At 60.9% G+C, this 21,017-nt stretch overlaps 2 protein-coding genes and 1 long non-coding RNA gene across 10 annotated transcripts; 2 read left to right on the top strand and 1 right to left on the bottom strand.

Moving 5' to 3' along the window:
* The first annotated feature begins 696 nt into the window (after positions 1–696).
* TBC1D10C (TBC1 domain family member 10C) lies at positions 697–7,124 on the top strand. Of its 4 annotated transcripts, none has more exons than XM_045183541.3 (10): positions 697–821; positions 1,077–1,255; positions 1,958–2,057; positions 2,281–2,388; positions 2,477–2,583; positions 2,798–2,912; positions 3,621–3,686; positions 3,807–3,996; positions 5,623–5,777; positions 6,063–7,120. In XM_045183541.3, the coding sequence occupies exons 2-10, from the start codon at positions 1,104–1,106 to the stop codon at positions 6,408–6,410; spliced, it is 1,341 nt and encodes a 446-aa protein (XP_045039476.2). In that variant the 5' UTR covers positions 697–821; positions 1,077–1,103; the 3' UTR covers positions 6,411–7,120. The 4 variants fall into 4 exon arrangements, with proteins under 4 accessions (XP_045039476.2, XP_024430345.2, XP_071077483.1 ...); XM_024574577.4 differs by having other exon boundaries at positions 797–839; XM_045183542.3 differs by lacking the exon at positions 697–821 and adding an exon at positions 860–961.
* LOC123478052 (uncharacterized) lies at positions 6,548–13,160 on the bottom strand. Of its 2 annotated transcripts, XR_008426805.1 has the most exons (6): positions 12,999–13,160; positions 10,217–10,451; positions 10,015–10,114; positions 9,047–9,825; positions 7,287–7,377; positions 6,548–7,140 (listed from the first exon to the last, which is right to left on the bottom strand). It is a non-coding gene; the product is annotated as an uncharacterized lncRNA (long non-coding RNA). The 2 variants fall into 2 exon arrangements; XR_008426804.1 differs by having other exon boundaries at positions 9,047–10,114.
* On the top strand, positions 12,375–20,498 carry CARNS1 (carnosine synthase 1). Of its 4 annotated transcripts, XM_045183538.3 has the most exons (11): positions 12,375–12,459; positions 12,933–12,953; positions 13,447–13,574; positions 14,260–14,536; positions 15,219–15,308; positions 15,557–16,044; positions 16,232–16,406; positions 16,498–16,583; positions 17,221–17,452; positions 17,566–17,849; positions 19,093–20,498. In XM_045183538.3, exons 3-11 carry the CDS (start codon positions 13,566–13,568, stop codon positions 20,326–20,328), a joined length of 2,877 nt encoding a protein of 958 aa, XP_045039473.1. In that variant the 5' UTR covers positions 12,375–12,459; positions 12,933–12,953; positions 13,447–13,565; the 3' UTR covers positions 20,329–20,498. The 4 variants fall into 4 exon arrangements, with proteins under 4 accessions (XP_045039473.1, XP_045039475.1, XP_045039474.1 ...); XM_045183540.3 differs by lacking the exon at positions 15,219–15,308 and having other exon boundaries at positions 15,794–16,044; XM_045183539.3 differs by lacking the exon at positions 15,219–15,308.
* Positions 20,499–21,017: the final 519 nt, after the last annotated feature.

The raw sequence follows: 21,017 nt of genomic DNA, 5'->3' as shown, positions 1-21,017 counted from the left end.
GTGTGAGCACCTCGTTAATCGCTTCCCCAGACACTGGGTTCAGTCCTTGAAGTGCAGAAAAGGAGACCTAGAGCTAGCAAGGGACTGGTCTCACATTCACTGAGGACTTCTACCTCAGGAATCTCTGCGGGCCCCCCCACCCCACCCCCCAAGGTGGCTGACCAGACCCAGACCGCAGAACTCGGGGACCATTTTGGCTCAGGCTGCCTGTGGTTCCATCTAAATTAATATTTATAGCCCCACCATTGCCTTTTGAGTTGCATAAAAATGCTGCATTTTGTTTATGTTAAAAGTATTACTTCGTAAAGAGCAAACATTAAATAACTGCAATTCCACCCTGGCTGGTGTAGCTCAGTGTACTGAGTGCCGGCCTGCGAAACAATGGGTCACAGGTTCGATTCCCAGTCAGGGCACACGCCTGGGTTGTGGGCCAGGTCCCCAGTTGGGGACATGCAAGAGGCAACTGGTTGATGTATTTCCGGCACATTGATGTTTCTCTTTCTCCCTCCCTCTCTCTCTAAAGATAAAATCTTTACAAAATAAATAAACCATAAATCTTCCCTGAAGTGAGTGTTTTACATGCCAGTATCTCAAAACTGGAGGCAGCCTGGCCTCTTTACCTGTGGCGGGGCCTGGCCCCATCACACCCAGTGCAGAAACACAAGCCTGCCGGTCTTGGGGCGGGTGGGAGGAGCCCATGGCCCAGGGGCACTGGGGTAGGCCGGAAGAGCCGCTGAGAGGAAGGGGTGACCCCCCCAGCACACCGGGGAGGGGCCCCCAGTGGGCGGTTGAAGCTGTGGCTGAGGAGGAAGTGAGAGGAGGTGAGGTGCGGCAGGGAGGTAAGCTGGGCTAACGGGGCCGGGGGCCGGGCCTGGGGCCGAGTCTCTGTACAGAACTTGGCCTTTTTGCCACCTCAGGGCCCAACCCCCTCCAGAAGAGGGCACAGACGGGTCTTGGTGAAGTAAAGTACCCTGAAACCTCCTCCCTCTGACCCCACGGCCAGGTTCTGGGGCTGGGGACGGGCGCCAGGCCGGCCGGGAGCTGCCTCTCACACTGGCTCTCCCCACGTCTTGCAGCCTGTTGCATCGGGGGTCTGGGGCACCATGGCCCAGGCCCTGGGCGAGGACCTGGTGCAGCCTTGTGAGCTGCAAGATGACTCCAGCTCTCTGGGGTCTGACTCAGAGCTGAGTGGACCAGGCCCATATCGCCAGGCCGACCGCTATGGCTTCATTGGGGGCAGCTCAGCGGAGCCAGGGTAAGTGGGGAAGGGAGCCCCGACTGGGTGTAGAGTGCCGGGATTTAGGATGGGGGCTGAGGGCTGAATTCTAGAGTGAGGGTCCTGGGAGGGTCTGGGGCCTCAGCCAGTGTTACCCCTCCTCAGGCTCCAGGTAGAACCCTAAGGATGGCAGGGCTGGGGCAAGGTGTCCAAGTGTGTTTCTTTTACCCCTAACCTCCAAGGGTTTGCTTGCATCCACCCTTGGAGCCAAAAATCCTTCCCCTTTTCATCTCTGGCCCAAGAACCCCAAATATAAATCATAGAACACACACTCTTTTCCCCCACTCTCCCCTTTCCCAACATACAGGCAGTATGACAAGTCCAGAGACACAAAGGAACTTGCCTGAGGTCACGCAGCAGCTCAGTGACAGAACCAGACTCAAACTCAGGACTCCTGGCTTCTAGCACAGGGCTCTGTCCACCCAGCTAGGAGTCGTCTGTGTCCCAGTCCCGGGGGACAGCCAACCAGCCCCTCCCCCAACTCACACCTACACACCCCCTTCAGTCTTTCCTGCTTCTGCCCACATCAGAGCCACATCCTTTCCTGTCCCCATGACAACCACTGGCAACTCCTGGGTGACAGGTCACCCCCCAGTGGCTACACAGGTTGCATGGGAGTGGCAGATGTGGGCTCTAGGTAACAGCTGCGCTGCACTGGATGTCGGTGCCATGTGCTCCCAGGCCCGGTTGCCCTTCTGTGGACCTCATCCGCCAGAGGGAGATGAAGTGGGTGGAGATGACTTCGCACTGGGAGAAGACCATGTCTCGGCGGTACAAGAAGGTGAGCGGGACAGGGACCCACCCAGGCCTCCGTGGCTCATCCTCCTTTGCCTTGGTCCAGGCCCAGGCCACATTTACCACTCCTGTGTCCCAGTACCTCCTGCCTTTTCTCCCTACCACCTGAAGTGGCCCTTGCCTGATGACAAGTTGTGCTTGACGCCTGCCACGAGGAGCAGGGGAGGGTTGGCCCAGCTGGCCTAATGGGACCTTGGCCTTGCCCACAGGTAAAGATGCAGTGCCGGAAGGGCATCCCTTCAGCCCTGCGTGCCCGGTGCTGGCCCCTGCTGTGCGGAGCCCATGTGTGTCAGAAGAACAGCCCGGGGACTTACCAGGTAAAGGAGTTGGCAGGGGTTCCACCTCCCCTGCCTAGAGCCCCTCGCCCCTCTGAGCCCTACTCCCTAGCTTCCTATGCACCCACAGGAACTGGCTGAGGCCCCAGGAGACCCACAATGGATGGAGACCATCGGCAGGGACCTGCACCGCCAGTTCCCTCTGCACGAGATGTTTGTGTCACCCCAGGGTCACGGGTACGAGGCCAGTGATGCCCAGGGACCCCCAGCCTCACGACCCCAATTGTTGGTCCAGCCACCCCTCTCCACCCTGGCTTTATGTTTTTGCATCTCAAGGGGACACAGCAAGACTGGGGAGGGGGAGGGCGGCGGTGAGACCTGGGCAGAGGCTGCCAGCGGGTGGGGAAGGGATGGCTGAGGGCCTGTCCCCTAATGGGGTCTTCTGGCACAGGCAGCAGGGTCTCCTGCAGATACTCAAGGCCTACACCTTGTATCGGCCGGAACAGGGTTACTGCCAGGCCCAGGGCCCTGTGGCTGCTGTGCTACTTATGCACCTGCCCCCAGAGGTGAGTGCCCTCCACCCTGCTCTGGGGACCCAAGACCCTGACCCCCAACCCCTGTGACTTGTGTCCCCCAACTCCAGGGACTCTGAATTCAGGATCTAGGATCCCTGAGCCCCAACCCTAGAGATCTTGGGACCTAGTAATCCTGTGCCTTGGACCCTTGACTGCCTAACCCCAGGAAGTCTGACCTCAGGGACCTGGGATCCTTGATTCCCAGGTCCTCTCTTAGTGACCCAGGCCTCATTATTGCCAGCCTCAGCCACCTCCAAGCCCGACAACCTTGACTCCAGGAACCTGGGACCCTTTACCTTTGCCCCTTGCCCAGTGATCTCAGAGTCTGGATGTTACCACTTGACCTCATGACTCCTGATTCTGAACCCTGTGATCATGATCCCTGACCCAATAATCCCAAGAACGCAGAATTTGAACTTTGAACTTGAACTTTGGGATCCTTCCAACCCTTGCCCAGTGAGCCCAACCCTGTGACCCTCAAATTCAATCCCCTGAGCCCTGTGACTTCCAACTGCCTAAACCCACAGGTAGGTCTCTGTCAGGGCACGGGGTGGCTTCAGGTAAGAGCCCCCCCAGCTCTGAGTCTAGGCTCCCGGCTCCAGAGCTGCCGCAGATGGGGTCCAGAACCACTCCTGCGCCCCTTGGCCGCCCTGCGGTCCCCTTTGTGTTGAGCGCTCACGACCTGTGCTCTGCCCTCAGGAGGCCTTCTGGTGCCTGGTGCAGATCTGTGAGCTTTACCTGCCTGGCTACTACGGGCCGCACATGGTGAGAGGCTGGGGTGGGGCAGAGGGCAGGGGGAGGGCTGGGCAGGCGGATGGGGGCCTGGGGCAGGAGCGGGGCAGAGCCTGGGCTTTGGGAGGGGAGTGCTGATGGACATGGCTGCAGGAGGCCGTGCGGCTGGACGCTGAGGTGTTCATGGCCCTGCTGCGGCGGCTGCTCCCTCGCGTGCACAAGCACCTGCAGCAGGTGGGCGTTGGGCCCCTGCTCTACCTGCCCGAGTGGTTCCTGTGCCTCTTCGCCCGCTCCCTGCCTTTCCCCACGGTGCTGCGTGTCTGGGATGCCTTCCTCAGTGAGGGTGAGTGGGGGGCCCCAGGCGGGTGGGGAGCCTTGGGTGATCAGTGTGCTCCAGGAGCAGCCCACCAGCTCCGCTCCGCCCCACCCACCACTGCCAATCCTGACCTTGGGTCTGGGTGCCTGGTGTGCGGAGGGTGATGGCACCCTGCCGGCTCTGGGGAAACAGCCCAGCCCCCAGACCATGCACCCCCGGTGTAAGGAATGGCAGCCCCTGCCCCTTGCGGTGGGACCACCACAGACAGGGCAGTCTGGGGGTGGGCTGGAGCCACGGAGGCTCCCTCCAGATAGATGGGGCAGGAGCTGGCAGATCACAGCAGTGCAGGGGCGCAGGCGCTGGCACCGTGGGGGTACGGCCAACGATAGAGGCCGTCCTCCCGGAGCCCAAGTGCCTACTTGGTGCTCGCTCCCTGGTGCCAGGGGCTGCCCTGGACACTGGGGCCACCTGAGTGAACAGCCCTACATTCTGGAGAGTGGGGATGGCAGGCAACTGTAACAAAGTTAACGAAATATTTATAGATTGTCGCCAGTGCCAGGAAGAAAATAAAGCCAGGGATGTGAGTGAGTGTCAGGGGAATGAATGGCAGGAAGAGACTGCCGCTCTGAAAGGTGCTTGTGGGGCTCCGTGGGCGGGCCGGGGGGAGGTGCAGGGGCAGGTGCAGGCCGAGAGCCAGGGCAGCAGCCTGCTGCAGGGACCAGGCTACAGATGACTTGGGGGTGCGGGCATGGAGAGAGGTGAGTGCCTGGGCCAGGCCGAGAGTGGGGGAGTCAGCACAGAGCCGAACTGGACTCTGCCTCAGTTCTTCCATCAGTAACCCACCTGCATTCTGCCCCCTAGCGTCTGTCCAGCAGTGGCACCTAAAAGAGTGGTAGAAATCAATCAGTCCATTTATTGAACTGCTGTGCGCTGAGTTGGCTCCAGGCTGGCTTAGAGCTCTGACCGTGGGTGTCCAAGTCGCCATCTGTGGGTCATGGGTCGCCTCCCCTCCAGCCCCCAGCCTCTAGGGCTAGACGGGGCGGGGCCTGATCTGAGTGGCTGAGCTATCTCTGCCCTCTCCATGGACACAAGCGCTGCCCTGGGCTCCCTTTCAGAAAGACGACATTAGTAATCACTGTCATCCCTTTACAAGTAACAGCGGTTGCCAGCCCTCTGGTCCCCTGGCTGCTCTGCTCAGCAGACCTGAGGCTGCCTGGAAGGCGTTCTGAGGATGGCCCAAGGTTGTACCTGTGTGCAGTCTGCTCTTGGCTTAGGGATAAGGGGCTCTGGCCAGAACTCTCCGGAACCAGAAGGTCACAGATCTGAGCTGGAAGTGCCTTAATGGGCAGCCCCCACCGGCCCTTCCTCAAGGGACAAGGAGCTGAGGCCCAGAGAGAGGAGGCTTGGTGTGAAGTTGTCAGTCGCCCTTGGCTCCTGGCAGACTGCTCTACCCAGGAGCATCTGTGGCTGCTGAGACATGCTCACCAGGGGCCCCACGTTGCACCCCTCCCTCAGCCCTTGCTCCTGGCTGGGTGGTGGCTGCAGAGCCACGGGAGGGTGGGCGGAAAGGGTCTGGCAGGGAGGGCATGTTCAGTGCGGAGCTGAGGAAGGGCGGGGCTGTCCCCGCTGAGTGAGCCCCCCCCCCCTCCGCAGGTGTGAAGGTGCTGTTCCGTGTGGGGCTGACGCTGGTGCGCCTGGCCCTGGGCACCACAGAACAGCGCCTGGCCTGCCCAGGGCTCCTGGAGACGCTCGGTGCCCTACGAGCCATCCCCCCTGCCCAACTGCAGGAGGAGGTCTTCATGTCCCAGGTGGGTGCCTCCGCCCATCCTCCCCTGCTTCATGGTTGGGGAAACTGAGTCCCAGAGCTGGAAGTCAGAGTGAGAACCAGCGCTCAGTTCCTGTCCTCTGAGCTGCAGCGAATGTGAAAGCCCCAGGCCTCGAGCGGCTCGTTATGGCTTCCCTCAGTGAGGCTGTCTGTCACCCCTCAGCCCTCAGCCACTTCCTGGGGCTGTGTGCTGCCTGCCCTGTGGGGGCCTCATGACTTCCTGCCTTCCCACAGTCCGGGCAAACTCAGCGCCCCCCGCTCCCCACAGGTACACGGTGTGGCCCTGTCCGAGCAGGACCTACAGCGGGAGATCAAGACCCAACTAGCCCAGCTGCCAGAGTCGACATCTGGGCCACCCCCACGGCCGAAAGCCCGCCTGGCCGGGGCGCAAGCCATCTTTGAGGCCCAGCAGCTGGCAGGGGTGCGGGGAGGCACCAGGCCTGAGGTGCCCCGCATCGTGGTGCAGCCCCCAGAAGAGCCCAGGCCACCACGGCGCAAGCCCCAGACCCGAGGCAAGACTTTCCATGGGCTCCTGACGCGGTCCAAGGGCCCCCCTATTGAGGGCCCCCCCAGGTCCCATCGAGGCTCCACCTCCTTCTTGGACACCCGATTCTGAAGGTCCCATTACCACGGACCCCAATCGCCTGACCAGCTGACGCTGCCTCACAGATGGGCACCGCACTTCATCGCGGGGGTTTAGTGGCTCAGCTGCCTTCTCTGTCGCCAAGCGTCCAGGAACCAGGAGGTGTTGACTACAAATAAATGACGACGATTTATTCAAAATGCTGAGGGTTTGCAAACCAGGAACCTGACTAGGCAGTACCCAGAATGTCCCAAAGAAGAAAGAAGGCAGAGAGTTCTGGAGTAAAAAGTATGGTCTGGAGAAGAATCGCCCATGTTTTCCGGCTCTGGGTCGGTAGGAGATGGCCGTCTTCCAGATGTCAGGCAGTCTGGGCACGCGAACATTCTTTCCTAAGTTCTTCATTTTTTCCTAAGTCCCGTGTATAGGAACTTATAAATCTCCAGGCGTTGACACACAAATGAAAAGTTGAAAAGTTTAAGTCCTCAGGCTGCAGTAAATAGTTTCCTAGTGAACCTGTTGTGCCAGCCAGGCGGTGCCGACTCCATTTTGAGTCAGCTTAGCTATTCTGACTTCATCTTGTTTTCTTCACTCATTCCTCACCACCAACTACGCCAGGCCCAGGATGGAGGAAGGTCGCAGACAGGGGTGAGGGGGCCCAGGCCCACCATCAGCCCGCAGAGCTGTCCCACTGCAAGCCCAGAAGCAGCATGGGGGGTCAGGCAGCCATCTGGGCTAGGGGACCCCAAAGGACTCCTGGGGAGGCCTGGAATAAAGTCTGATTGAGCAGAACCCTGGCTGGAGTTGGATCAAATGCCCTCCCTCCATCCCTAACCCTAGACCAGCTGCCCCTCCCTCCTCCTCCTCATAGCCCCGCCTCTCCTCCGCCAGCCCTGGGTCCACCAGACACACCTAGGCTGCCCATTGGCTGCTGGAAGCTGTTTACCAGCAACAGGACCCAATGGTAAGCTGTTTTGCTCAGCCTCTTAGGGGCAGGTAGCACCTGTGGGAAGAGGGATCCCCAAGTGAATGCTGGGCCCAGACTCTGGGCCTATTCTGCCTCTTCCCAAGTCTGGTTCACCCCCGGGGGGGGGGGGTGGCTCTAACCCAACTCCACACCCCACCCATGATCCTGGTCCTGTTTTCACTGAGAGCCAGACGGGGACAAAGGCCTAGTGTGTCTAGGACAAAGAAGAAAGGTCCCGCCGGCCCTTGTCCCCTCCTGAAGCCTTGCTGCAACCCCTTGGGGCTGCCACCATGGAAACCCCCCGCCCATACTCACTAATTGCCCCCGTGGGTGCCTGGGACAGGAGCCATCGCCAGGACAACAGGCCCGGTTCCGGCGCACACTTGCTTCGCTGGGTGCCCATTCCTACCCTGCCTCCTGCCCTGGGTGCCTTCCCCACGAATGGAAGGTGGAGGGTGGGGGGCATGGCAGAACTCAGGAGAGAAAGCATCTGGAGTCCCGCTTAACTGGGTGAGGAGTCCACCGGCCTGTCCCAATGGCTGTGCTGGAACATCAGCACAGCCACCGGCCACCCATCAGAATGTCCTAACGACAGGGCCACAGGCTACAGGAATGTGCTCCCCACACCTGGGTTTGTGTGGCACTGACTCTGTGCCTGGCGGGGCCCTGGGCCCAGAGTGGAGCATTCCCCTCCCATGGAGCCTGGAGGAGGCATCACAGTGGTCCAAGCCCAGATCTGTGGTTTCCTGGGGGTACTGAGGCTCCGGGGGATTGGACTTGGCCAAGGCCACACTGCCTATGGCAGACCCCAGGTTTACTCCTACCTCCACACTGGCAGCCATGAACCTGCCCCCTACCACTGGGCACCCACCTCAGTCTGCCCTTCTGGGGGTGCCCTCTCTCCTGCTCGCTCCCGCTCCCGAAGCTGCCCCAGCCTGGGTCCTAGGCCCTCTGAGCCTGGAGCAGCAGCTGGGCCACCTGAGTTAAAAGAACATTGAGAGCCCACCCTACTAGGGAAGCCGCATTAATAATAGCCCACTCACCTGCAGGTCGCAGCTCCTTTTCTCAGACCCTCTCCCCATGCCCTCTCTCTGCAGGAGGGACCGACAGCCTCATTAGACAAAGGCAGACATGGAGACCCCGGGCAGGCCGAGTACCCCACCCAGAGTCACGGAGAGGGCATGGGCAGGCTGGAGTGGAGGCCTCCGTGCCTCCTGAACTACGAGTCACTCTTAGAGCCGGGTGGCAAATGGGGTCTCAAGTACTGTAGTGGGTAGGGTTGGGGAATTTACCCCTGGAGTCCCCCAAACTCCTGGCCCTCCATGGGCTCAGCTCTTCTTCTGGGAGAGTCAGGGAACAGGATAGGCACAGCCTCGGCGGGGCCCAGGCACCCATCAGGTGGCTGGGAGGGGGGCCACGGTGGCAGGTTGTCTCCAGCAGGGCCCCTCCAGGTGGGGCTGAGTTACTGACTTTCCTACTCCGGAAGGATTTTCTGGACAGGTGCGCTTAGCAACCGCCCACGCGGGGAGATGGAGCCAAGGCCTGAGGCCAGAAGACCAGCCCCCTCCTCGTGAGAGCGCTTGTCTGCAAGCGCCCTGCCCACAGGGCTGCTCCAGCCCCGCAGCGCCTGTGCCCTGGTTGGACGAAGACGCCGCTCCTTGGGGCGCGTGCAGCCCTACCGGGCAGAGGGGAAGTGACCGCTCACCTGGGTACCTTTGTGCAGCGAGCAACCCGAGCAAACACACTCGGTGAGCCTGGCAGACCAGCTCCCTACAAAGCTTGTGGGAAAGGGGCTCAGAGAAGGCAAGCTGTGTGCCTGCAAGCACTCAGCCTGGGGGGACTGAAGCTCCGCCGTCAGCCAGCTATGTATGCTGGCCCGGGTCAGCTTAGGAGATAGGAGTGGGGGGAGGGCCCATGGTCACCATCTGCTACCCACCGTGCAGGTCCCCCCCATCCCCACACTGTCCCAGGCACTTAGAAATCAGCTGTGGACTCTTTGCAAAGTCTATGCGTGGGAAGGGCCCTCTCACGCTCTCTGGGCCTCAGTTTCCTCCTACAGATAATGGGATAATAACTGCTGTCACCCCAGCGCCACCCTCATTATTGTGATGAGTGCCCAGTGGAGCTGGGTGGCAGCCCAGGCATTGAGTCCCCTCATCCCACCCCACTTGACTCAGCTCCACCTCCAGTGACCTGCAGGAGTTCCTGGCAAGGACAGAGCAGGACCGCCCTGCCCTGCCAGCCTGCCTGCCCCAAACCCCAGAGCCCCGGGCCTGAGCTGCAGTTGCCCCACCCCGATTTTCCTTGCTGCACCCACACAGCAAACACCATCACAGCCAGCGCCTAGCCAGGGCAGTCTGGGAGTGGGCACAGAACCACGCTGCTCTCGGGCATGGTGGCAGAGGGAAGAGCCCAGCTCCGCCACTCACCAGCTGTGTGACCTTGGGCAAGTAACACCAGCTCTCTGAGCTTCACTTTCCTCATCTGTAAAAGGCAGAGAAGCATGACTCCTACCTCACGGGGTCAAGTGAGATGTAGCACATGAGACCCTCCCCGCAGCGCCTGCGACAAGGTCAAGAACCGCTTGCCACCCAGACCGATGTGGCTCAGTTGGTTGGAGTATAATCCTGTAGCTGAAGGGTTGTGGGTTCAATTCGCAGTCAGGGCATATACCTAAGTTGTGGGTTCGATCCCCAGTCTGGGTGCATGGGATCCCTGGTCCAGGGGCTTGCTCGAGGCAACCAATCGATGTTTCTCTCTCTCCTTCCTCTCTCTAAAAGCAATGAAAAAAATGTCCTTGAGGGAGCATAAAAATATAATAAAACATTAAAAAAAGAGAGAGAAACGCTTGCTGTTGCTGCTCCTGAGCACTCACCTTCTCCCGGACACTCCTTGCCCAGCCGAGTCTACGCTAGAGGGTGCACTGTGATCCCCACCCGAGAAAACTGGGTCTGCAGACAACGACTTGATGACAGCTGCAGCTCTCCCAGAAGTGGATCTTAAACCCGTCAACAGGAATCACCGGGTCGGCATTCATTAGACCCCAGCCATCCACTAAAGATATGTAATAACTGCCCTGGCTGGTGTGGCTCAGTGGATTGAGTGCTGGCCTGCAAAGCAAAGGGTTGGGGGTTCGATTCCCTGTCAGGACACATGCCTGGGTTGTGGGCCGGTCCCCAGTAGGGGGCATGTGAGAGGTAACCACACATAGGTGTTTTTATTCCTCCCTTCTCCTCTGTCTAAAAACAAATAAAATCTTAAAAGAAAAAAGAAAAGACATGCAGTAACCAGCCTTGCACCAACAAGCTGCTCTTTTTGCATAGGAACTTCCTTGTTCCCGCCCCTCTGCCCATAAAGTCTTTTATGTCACACAGCGCCTCAGAGCCCCTTTCTCTGTGCAGGATTGGATGCTGCCCAATGTGTGACTCGCTGAATGAAGCCAGTAAGATCTGTAACATCTACTCAGTTGAATTTTGCTTTTCAACACTTACTAAGTGTCAAAGCTCACACTCTTTGATGAATTCATGCCCCACTCCCGCTCCCATGCTGCAAGAGAAAGAACCTTCTAGGGTGGCTGCCCCTCATTCCAGTGGACCTGGGACCTGGAGCCGGCAGATCCCCAGCAGCCAGACCCGGAAAGCTGTGAGGGAAATGTGGGTGGGGCTGGGGGACCCTGCAGAAGTCACTTCTCCCGTCTTAGTCCCTTCGGTGGTGGGTCCTCACAGGCTGCTCTGTGTGCAGTTGCAGAAAGGACCCCACACTGCCACCTCTGTCCCTACAAGTGCCACAAGCCCCTCAGTACTCTCTCCAGCCCAGGAAGCTCTCGGGGACAGAGCTTCCTAGGGAGAGCTTCTCTAGGGAGATGGGGTGAGTTTGGGGGCATGAGGTGGCAGAACTGTAACAGCAGCTCACCTGTGCTGGGCGCTGGCATGTGGCATGTGGCAGTAGTCACAGCCCTGTGAGGTGGGAACCAGCCCCATTCCAGGCAGGGGGAAAGTGAGGTTCAAACCGGAAAGTGGGGGTTCCCAGGTCCCATGCTGGAACTATGGGTGGAACCCACCGGTATGACACACTCACGCTTGAGTAGAGAGGGTGCCTGTCTCTGGCTGCGTTACTTAGGGTGAATGTGTGGCTGTGAACTGCATCTCCAGTGGGTGAGCTTCTGTGGGTGCATTTGGGTGTGAGGATGTGTGTCCGGGGGAGACCATGGGCACCCTGCTGACCTGGGTGTTGGTGGGCAGGGCAGGGCAGTGCCTGTAGACGGCCCCTCCCGGTGCTCAGGCCCACTGGCACTCCCCCAGCCTGGCCACCCATTCCCTCTCCGCCCCCTGTAGGCCAGAGGGTGTCCCCAGAGAACTGGGACTGCCCTTGTTGGGGCATCTTACTCAGTGGTCACTACTGTGGTAGGGGCTGGGAGAAACCAGGAGAGGACCCACAGGGACACCTCGCCAAGAGGGTCTTTCCAGAGAGAGAGTCGGCCTTGGGCAGCGTGCCCGTGGCTGGGACAGACAGCTGTGCGCCAGTGCGTGCTGGGGCGCTTAGGCCACGAGCCAGGGACAGAGCTCTGGACAGTGTGCCCCAGGGCTCTCCTGGCCACCCCACCCCCAAGGGCCAGTCCTAGTACCAGTCTCTGTGGGCTCCACTCTTCCTTCCCCTCACCCCCCCTGTCCTCTTTCCATCTCTTCCATTGAGGGACATCACTCTCTGTCCCTGTCCTCATGTCTGCCTGTTCCTTACCACAGCTCTATGTCTGTGACCCTCTCTGGCGACCACCGTCCATGGGTACCTGGCTGTCTGTTCGACAGTCTGTGTCTCTGAGGATCTCATCTGTCCCTCCTGTATCTCCCTGGCCCTCCTGGTCCACCCTGCTTCCTTTGGGACCCCAGATTTCCAGACGGGGGAGGAGGGTTTGGGCGGGAGGGGCAGGGCGGGTCCTCTGGCGGCCGGTGTGGCCCCAGGGCCCCCGCGCCGCCCCCGCCGGGCACTGGGCATGCCCCAGGCGCTTCTATATAAAGCGGTGCTGTCACAGCCCGGCGTTGTGTCGGCACCGTGCTGTCGCCAAGTCCCCGCCCGGTCCCTGCCTCCCACCGAGCCCCGCCGAGCCTCTGTCACCGCCAGGTACCCCGGCTCTTGCCCACGCCCGGGGGAAAGCCAGGGAGGGGAGCTACCGGGGCAGCGGCCGCGAGCACCGGGACCTTGAGCGCCCGAGCCCCCCAGCAGGACCCGCGACACTACTCGCCCCCACACACCCACGCGGGGTTCGTCCCCCCAAGCCCCGCTCTCGCTTAATGCGCTGAGCGCCTGGACCCCAGCGCTGCAGGGCTGGGGCAAGCTCGCGGCGCGTGGGTAGAGGGGCGGGACCGCACTGGCTGCAAGGGCCTGGGTCAGGGCAGCAGAAATCCCTCCGCCTCCTTGGGGTGGGGGTGGGGCTGGGGCAGCCTCGGACATTTCCTCGCACAGACAGCAGAGACGCGCTGCGGCTTCCACCTCTCCACCCCGAAGTCTGAGGGGCCGGGCAGTGGGGTGGAGATCGGGCTGCCCTGATCCCCTCTTTTGTCTCTCTCCCTCCGCCGCTGCCGTCGGGCTCTCAGCTTCTGTCCACCTGTAAGATGGTGAGTCTCCTCTGGTCTCTCTCCCAAAGTGCCCAAGTCCCTTACCAGAGTCAGTGGGACATGCCCAGAGGGGCGCCTCCGCACGCAGAAGCCTAGCCTAACCTCCGGCAGCCCTGCGTGCATAACCAGCTGCACGCCCCTCCGCCCTGGGTCCTCCCCATTCTGTGTCCCGTGGGGCAGCAGAGGCAGCTACTGCTTGTATCCGGCGCTCTGTCTCACCCCATCCGCTGGGAGGTGGGCGCTGTTGCTCTCCTTTGGCATTCACTTATTCCTCAATATTGATTGAGCACATACTATGCGTCTGGCACCATTCTAGGTTTGGGGACATGGCAATGAACCCAGTCTGGGTTCTCAGGGCTCCCGCCTTCTAGGGGAGGGCCCCAAGGTACCGAGTTTGGCCCTGGTGAGCTGGGATTCAAGCCCAGGTCTGGGCCCTCTGCCCCCCGGCTGTGTGCGGTATACCAACCCTCTAGTACCGAGGTGATGCTTTCAGTCCAAGGTTCGTCAGCACCCAAGGGTGGGACACGAGGCACCCAGCACCCACAAGGCACACAGAAACCTCATAAGCTGTCTACCACGGCCCAGCTGGTCCCCTGGAGGAGGGCCCCGCCCATGTTCACAGTAAGCCTCTGAGCAGCCCCATGGGGGAGTCGGCCAGATGCAGAGAGGATAAGAATATAAAAGTGCATCCAAAGAAAGCATTTCCATGATTCAAAACATCTGAAAAAAAAAGGGTTTCAGCTTCTCCCCTGCCAACGCCTAGCATGGGGCTGGGCACACAGTAGGTCTCTGAGGCCAACCTGGAGATGACAAGCAACAGATTCACCAACATATTCAGGTCTCAGCAGAACTCCCTGATGGTAGATGGGCACCGAGGCCAGAGAGAGAGATGAGCAGCGGTCCTAGAGTCACTGCTTGCTTACCCTGTTCGTTTATTCTTCTGGCAACAAACAGTTACTGTGCAGGCGCTGTCATGGGTGCCAGGGCTGCCTTAGCTTGGTTCACAGGGGCAGAGGTTTCTGTCTGTTTTGTTCTTCAACAGAAGAACGGGGGTGGGCAGCAGTAGTCCAGCCAGCGGCACCCCCTCCCCTGCCGGGGGCACTACACATAGTCTAGCACTGCCACCTCCATGTTCCCGGTCTTCATTCCCCAGTCCAACCTCACCCTCTGCTGGTTCTCGGGACAGGGTCTGCCCCAAACATAACCCCAGGTTAGGAGAATGGGCACTCATTCTCTTGGGCAACCTAATGTGCCCCTTCACCACCCTGCCCAACACCTACCACTTCTGCCCCCCCCATCCCCCCAGCTCTCCTTGGATCCGCTGGGTCCCAAGTGGGACTGCCCCCTGGGCTCCAAGGTTCTGGAGGATGAGGAGGAGGGCCCATGGGGAGGAGGCTCTGGCCTGCCACCTCCAGACTACTTCCCCGGCTCCTGGCGCCTCGACGTAGGCCTGGACTGCAAGGGCTCCACCGAGGGGGCAGAGGCCCGGGCCTGGACCACCTACTACTACAGCCTCCTGCAGAGCTGTCTGCAGCAAGCTGGCCTTCCGGAGACCCAGGACCGCAGCCAGATGCCCCGAACAGGTGCCCAAGGGCTCCACAGAGGGGGACCCGTGGGTTGAGGGAGGTGCCCACGGCCCTTCCCCCAGACTCTGGCTAGGTCTGAAGCCAGGTGAGCCAGTCACCTGTGGGTAGGCAGGCATTGCCTATGGCGCCAGTCAAGTCAGAGATCAAGGCTCCCCTCCACCCCCCAGGAGATCCAGCCCTAGACTTCGCACCCCTTGCTCTGAAGAGCCAAAGCTTCTGCAGAAGTGTCTGGGGACGCTGCTTTAGAGGCAGCCAGCAGCTGGGACCCAAGACTCCTCCCCTGCTTTACCTATTTTACATACCAGGTGGCCACCAAAGATTTAGAATACATGAGGAATGACAGCCTCGGCTGCATTGTACAGACCTGGACACCGAGGTGCAGAGACCCCTCCTCTCACTGCACAGGGGCCATGGGTCCCACAGAAAGTCAGTGAGAGCCAGGCTAGAACCCTGGTCTCTGATCACCTCTGGCCTCCAGTGCCTTCTAGACCAGCTGCAGAGAGACGGGAGCTAGCCTCACGGGGCAGAGCAGGGCAGCGCCTTCCTCGTCCCTCCCCAGCTTCCCCCCTGTTCCCTTCACTCTTCTCCCCCATGCCCAGGACCTCGGGGGTTGGGAAAGGCAGGCAAAAAGACAACATGGGGAGCCCCTGGTGAGCTTGGCGATGCTCTCTCCCCCCAGGCTGCCCTGGGGCGGAGGTGACCTTGTGCATTCTGGGCTCCCCCAGCACCTTTCTGTCTGTGCTGCTGGAGGGTGGTGTCCAGAGTCCGGGTGAGTGTGTGCCCGAGTTCCCCACCCCCTCCCACAGAAAGGGCAGCCCTGCCCTGGCCCAGCCACATCCCAAAATAACCGCCAGCCCTGGCAACTGCCTGCATTCCAGGGGAGCAGCTGCCATGCTGTAAGTGGGGGTGGGTTCTGGGAGCAGCTGCCCCCCGATACCCAGGGGCCCGGGCTGGAGGTGGAGGGCATGGGGACACGAAGCCTTTCCTGGCCAGCAACCCTCCCTGCTTTTCCCACAGGAAACATGCTTCTTTGCCTGTCCCCTGCTTGGCTGACCAAGGTGCCAGCACCGGGGCGGCCAGGAGAGGCGGCCCTGTTGGTCTCCAAGGCAGTGAGCTTCCACCCAGGGGGCCTGACATTCCTCGATGACTTTGTACCCCAGCGTCGAGCCACCTACTTCCTGGCAGGCCTGAGACCCAGGCCTGGCCTGGGTCAGGAAGCGGCCGAGCTGGCTCGTGACCTCACCTGCCCTACAGGAGCGTCAGCAGAGCTGGCCAGGCTGCTAGAGGACCGACTGCTGACAAGACAATTACTGGCCCAGCAGAGTGGCGTGGCTGTGCCAGCTACCCTGGCTTTCACCTACAAGCCACCCACACTGCTTCAGGGAGGGGATATCAGCCCGGGACTACGGCTGGTGGAGCTGAGCGGCAAAGAGGGCCAAGAGACACTGGTGAAGGAGGAAGTTGGGGCCTTTCTGCGCTCTGCGGTCCTGGGTGATGCCCTGCAGGTAACAGGCTCCTTCCCCCGAGGTCTGTGCACATGCCAGCAGCATGGGACCCATGCATGGTTACCAAGTCCTGCTGGGAAGTTAACCCAAATTTGGTGCCCATCTCTCTTGGCTCCTGTGGTATGACATCTCATCCTGCAGTTACATGGCATGGCGAGGAAGCCCCGTCCCCTTCCTGTGGTTGCAGGTGGCCATCAAGCTCAGCAGCTGGCGATGGCGGGGGCAGCAGGCACTGCGTCTGCACCCACGAGTAGAGGTGGGCAGAGTGGTGGATGTGGTGCTGGCGTTACTGGAGAAACTGGAGGAGGAGGAGAGTGTCTTAGTGGAGGCTGTGTGCCCACCTGCCCGGCTGCCCTTCCCAGGTGAGGGCCCCCTGAGTCAGCGGGGGTGGGGGCTTGGCCTGGCCTCCTGGCTGCTCTGTGCTGGGCTCAGGCCTCCCTGGCCTTCCCGCAGGCAACACTCCAGCTGGCCCTGAGCTAGCCGTGCGGATCTGCACAGTGGTGTGCCGGACGCAGGGCGACAGGCCCCTGTTGAGCAAGGTGAGCATGGCCAACATCTTTAAAGGGGATCCTGGTTGCCTCTGGGGGTACTCCCAGGTCTGACACTTTTTCCCTCCCCTCCACCCCTCCTGTACCTCTCCCACGTTGGGGCCCACAGCTCAGGGATGAATACTCTTTCCAGGGAGCTCTTGCCCGCAGAAGAGGCTGACCCAGGGTCCCTGATAAACTTTCAGTGCCTAGAGCTCTTTAGGAGGGGCCTGCAAGCTAGAGAGCTCAGGAAGGCTTGGGGACCCTCCTGGGTGTACAGCTCTGGCCAAGCTGAGATGGAGAGACTCAGTCCTGTCTGCAGGGTGTCCCTGGGCTGGGACACACGAGGGTGGCACAGGCCGGAGGGGCTGCAGGAGCTAGGAGCCAGAGTGCTTGGGGCCCTCAGGGAGCAGAGACTCCAGCTGGGCCTGGAAACCTGGGTGGAATCCCCCAGGGGTCTAGGGACCAGATGGGCATCGGCAGCGGAGGTGGTGTGCAGTGGAAGTCACGTTGGATAACCTGGCTTCATAATGTTCAGAGGGGTCTGGCCTGGATCTTGGCACTGGGGGAGGTGTGCGTGCAGGGGTGGGGGGTAGTTCTGAGAGGAGGACTCCTGGGCTGTCTGTCCTCTGAGCCACACCCTGCCCAGGTGGTGTGCGCCACGGGTCGTGGGGACCGGCCTCTACGGCACCAGAACTCTTTGCCGCGGACGTTGGAGGTGGTGCTGGCCCAGTGCGGCCTGGGCGAGGAGGCCCAGGTGGCGGTCGTCCGGCAGCGCGTCAAGGCGGCGGCTGAGGCTGCTCTGGCTGCTGTGCTGGCCCTGGAGGCCGGTCTTAGCGCCCAGCAGCGCGGCGGGCGTCTGGCCCGCACGGACTTCCTTGGTGAGTGCGGGCAGTCCCGGCCGGAGGTTGGCGTGGGGCGGGAGCGGGGCAAGGGTGGGTGGAGCAACGCCCGAGGCTGGTCCGCGCTGAACCCACGCCCCTGCCCGGCCCAGGCGTGGACTTCGCGCTGACGGTGGCGGGTGGCGCGCTGATCCCGGTGGCCCTGGAGCTGAACAGTGGCCTGTGCCTGGAGGCATGCGGCGCCCTCGAGGGGCTCTGGGCGGCCCCGCGCTCGAGGTTGGCCACCGAGGAGGCGGCGGCCGCCGCGCCGCTCGTAGAGACCATGCTGCGGCGTTCGGCGCGCTGCCTTATGGAGGGAAAGCATCTGCTGGTGGTCGGCGCGGGCGGTGTCAGCAAGAAGTTCGTGTGGGAGGCTGCGCGCGACTACGGGCTCAAGGTGGGCGGGGCGCGTGGCGGAGCCAAGCTCGGGAGCGAGTCTGAACGGTCGAGGCGGGGCCCAGGGCAGGGCTGGGGCGGGTTTGGAGGCGGGACCAGCGCCACTAGGGGCGGGGTCTGCGCGGGCGGACAGCTGGGGGGCGGCCACCTGGCCCAGGTTAGAAGTCAAAACTCGGCCGCTTGCCCAGTTCTGTCCCGGTCAGTTTTAAGCGGAGCTCAGTGTAGACAGGATGGAGGAGCGGGAACGGCGTTCAGGGTTAGTGCCAGAACCTGGGCTTTGAACGCCAGGCTAAGGAGCCTGGCTGGCCCTGTCCTGCAGAAAGGTCAAGGGCTTCCTTTGAGGTTGAATTCCTGAGGGCACGAGGAGTATGCTGGGGAGCAGCTTACAGAGCCAGAATCACACTCACAACAGTGGTCTTGTTTCAGAATCTGGAGCCCTGCAGGCCCAGTAGACGTTCTTATCCCCATTGAACAGATAAGAAAACGGAGGCCGAATGTCCAGACTTTTTCTGGCCCCAACCTACCACAGTGGCCTCTTCTCCCCTCACCCACAGTACAACACCCCCTTGCCAACCCTCCCCTCCAGCCATTCCTATGCTTCTTCGTCTCCAGACTCACACTGCATTCATCTGGACTGTCTCCTCACACTGCCAAGGGTTACAGTGCAGAAAGCCACCCTCCCCACCCTCTTCAGGGGCTGCCTCTCCCCTCAGTACCAGCTGTTTTGTGTCTGTTCCCCCAGCGGGCAGCGAGCTTTGGAGTGTGCCACCCCCCACCCGATTCTTCTGTGGGCACCTCCCACTGTCGGGACACATTGGATAAATGACAACCAAGAGCATAATGCCCAAAGACACCAGACCACCTGTCCCGAGACTCCAGACTGGTGGTTTCCCTACAAGCCATGGCCAGAGTGAGGCTTTCTGTGGGAATGGGCCCACTTGCTCTCCTCATCCTTCCCCTCTGCCTGCTCCCTCCTGCAGCCAGCTTTCCTCTGGCTACCTCTCATTCAGCTCCCAGCTTAAGCACTGCCTCCTCTAGAATGCCTTCTGTCCCCTCCAGGCTGGGTTAAGTGTCCCACCTCTGCACCTTCCATTTACTCAATCATCAACAAATATTTTTTGAGCAGCTCATGTTGGTGACCCCATCTCCTCTGAGGGCCAAGACCACCTTTTAGGCCCCAGTCTGTCTCCCCAGTGCCCAGCACAGGTTCATCTGAGTGTGTTGCTCTCCCATGGTTTCTGCAGCTGCACCTGGTGGAGTCAGACCCCAACCACTTTGCATCCCAGCTGGTGCAGACCTTCATCCACTTTGATGTGACAGAGCACCAGAGGGATGAGGAGAATGCACGGCTGTTGGCGGAGCTGGTGCGGGCACGCGGGCTGCAGCTAGATGGCTGCTTCTCCTACTGGGATGACTGCCTGGTGCTCACAGCCTTGCTCTGCCAGGAGCTGGGTCTGCCCTGCAGCCCCCCCGCCGCCATGCGCCTGGCGAAGCAGAAGAGCTGCACCCAACTGCATCTGTTGCGCTGCCAAGGCCCGCCCTGGCCTGCGCCCTCCCTCCATGCTGTGCCTTGCTGCCCACTGGAGAGTGAGGCCGATGTGGAGAAGGCTGTCTGCCAGGTGCCCCTGCCAGGCGTCATGAAGCTGGAATTTGGAGCAGGTGCGGTGGGCGTGAGGCTGGTAGAGGACGCACCACAGTGCCACCAGCACTTTTCCAAGATTGCACATGACCTGCAGGGTGAAGCAGATCACCCTGGCATTGGGCTGGGCTGGGGCAACTCCATGCTGCTGATGGAGTTCATTGAGGGCACAGAGCACGATGTGGACCTGGTGTTGTTCGGTGGGAGATTGCTGGCTGCCTTTGTCTCTGACAATGGCCCCACACGCTTGCCTGGCTTTACTGAGACAGCAGCCTGCATGCCCACCGGGCTGGCTCCAGAGCAGGAGGCACAGCTGGTGCAGGCAGCCTTCCGCTGTTGCCTGGGCTGTGGGCTGCTGGATGGTGTCTTCAATGTGGAGCTCAAGCTGACCAGGACTGGGCCTCGGCTCATCGAGATCAATCCCCGCATGGGTGGCTTCTACCTGCGAGACTGGATCCTGGAGCTCTACGGTGTGGACCTGCTGCTGGCTGCTGCTATGGTGGCCTGCGGCCTGCGGCCTGCCTTGCCCACCCACCCACGGGCCAATGGCCACCTGGTGGGTGTCACTGGCCTGGTATCCCAGCACCTGCAGGTGCTGAGTTCTACTGCCAGCCAAGAGGCTCTGCAGGCTCTTCATGACCGGGGCCTGCTGCGTTTCAATCAGTTTGCATCTTTGGAGGAGGTCCGGGTGCCTGGCGAGTATGAGGAGCCCTACTGCAGCGTGGCCTGTGCTGGGCCCAGCCTGGCCGAGGCCCGTCTGCGTCTGCTGGGCCTCTGCCAGGGCCTGGGCATCGATGGGCCCCACTACCCCGTTGCTCATTTCCTGTCCCACTTCAAATAGCACTGGGACCAGGGGGCAGGGGCAAAGTGCTGGAGGAGGTGCTGTGGTGCCTTCTGCTTCCTGATACTTTCCCTGCCTCTCTTCCCATAGCCCTTCCCCAACACTGGCCTCAGGCCTCAGGTCCCTTCAGAGTGGCAAGGCCATTTTGACACTAGGCCTCCTGGGCTTAAGGGCCACAAAAAAAAATAATAACTGGGGTACTGTGGGGCCCTCTTGCCCTCCCAAAAGTTCCAGTCCAGCCCTCAGCTGCCCAGGACTCTGGCCAAGGAGAAGCGACAGCGGCTGCACATACACACACATACCCATACCCTGCCCCACCTGCAGGGAGGTGGGAGTGGGCCCAAACCTAGCCCATCCTCCCACTCCTCCGAGCGTCTCTTCCTCTCACCCACAGGAGAGAGCCTGGCAGGCCCCTGGCCATGGACAAATCCTAAGAAAACCTGAGACTAAACCCCCATCCTCTGACTGTCACCACCTTTAACAAATTCCAGGACAGTTCTAGAGTCTGCTGACAACTGGCAGTGCGCACCTGCCTCAGGTGACCCGAGCAGTAGAGGCAGGTGACCTGGGGTCAGCAGTTACTATCTCCCCTCCAGGCAGACACAGTTGTCTCATTCTGCAGATGAGGAAATGTGCTCAAAGAGGAAAAACCACGGCCTCAAGGTCATGTCGAAGTGGATGAAATGCTG

Source organism: Desmodus rotundus, chromosome 5 (genome assembly GCF_022682495.2).
Source record: "Desmodus rotundus isolate HL8 chromosome 5, HLdesRot8A.1, whole genome shotgun sequence".
NCBI classification, from domain to species: Eukaryota; Metazoa; Chordata; class Mammalia; order Chiroptera; family Phyllostomidae; genus Desmodus; species Desmodus rotundus.
This window is presented reverse-complemented; position numbering and strand designations above follow the sequence as displayed.

Bases quoted from the DNA above. Each gene is read 5' to 3' on its own strand.
- CARNS1 (XM_045183538.3), top strand. The intron at 16,584-17,220 runs GTGAGCATGGCC...CACCCTGCCCAG, and splicing joins ACAGGCCCCTGTTGAGCAAG to GTGGTGTGCGCCACGGGTCG. The intron at 17,850-19,092 runs GTGGGCGGGGCG...TGGTTTCTGCAG, and splicing joins CGCGCGACTACGGGCTCAAG to CTGCACCTGGTGGAGTCAGA.
- TBC1D10C (XM_045183541.3), top strand. From the start codon at position 1,104: ATGGCCCAGGCCCTGGGCGAGGACCTGGTGCAGCCTTGTGAGCTGCAA. The intron at 2,389-2,476 runs GTAAAGGAGTTG...ATGCACCCACAG, and splicing joins ACAGCCCGGGGACTTACCAG to GAACTGGCTGAGGCCCCAGG. The intron at 5,778-6,062 runs GTGGGTGCCTCC...CGCTCCCCACAG, and splicing joins AGGAGGTCTTCATGTCCCAG to GTACACGGTGTGGCCCTGTC.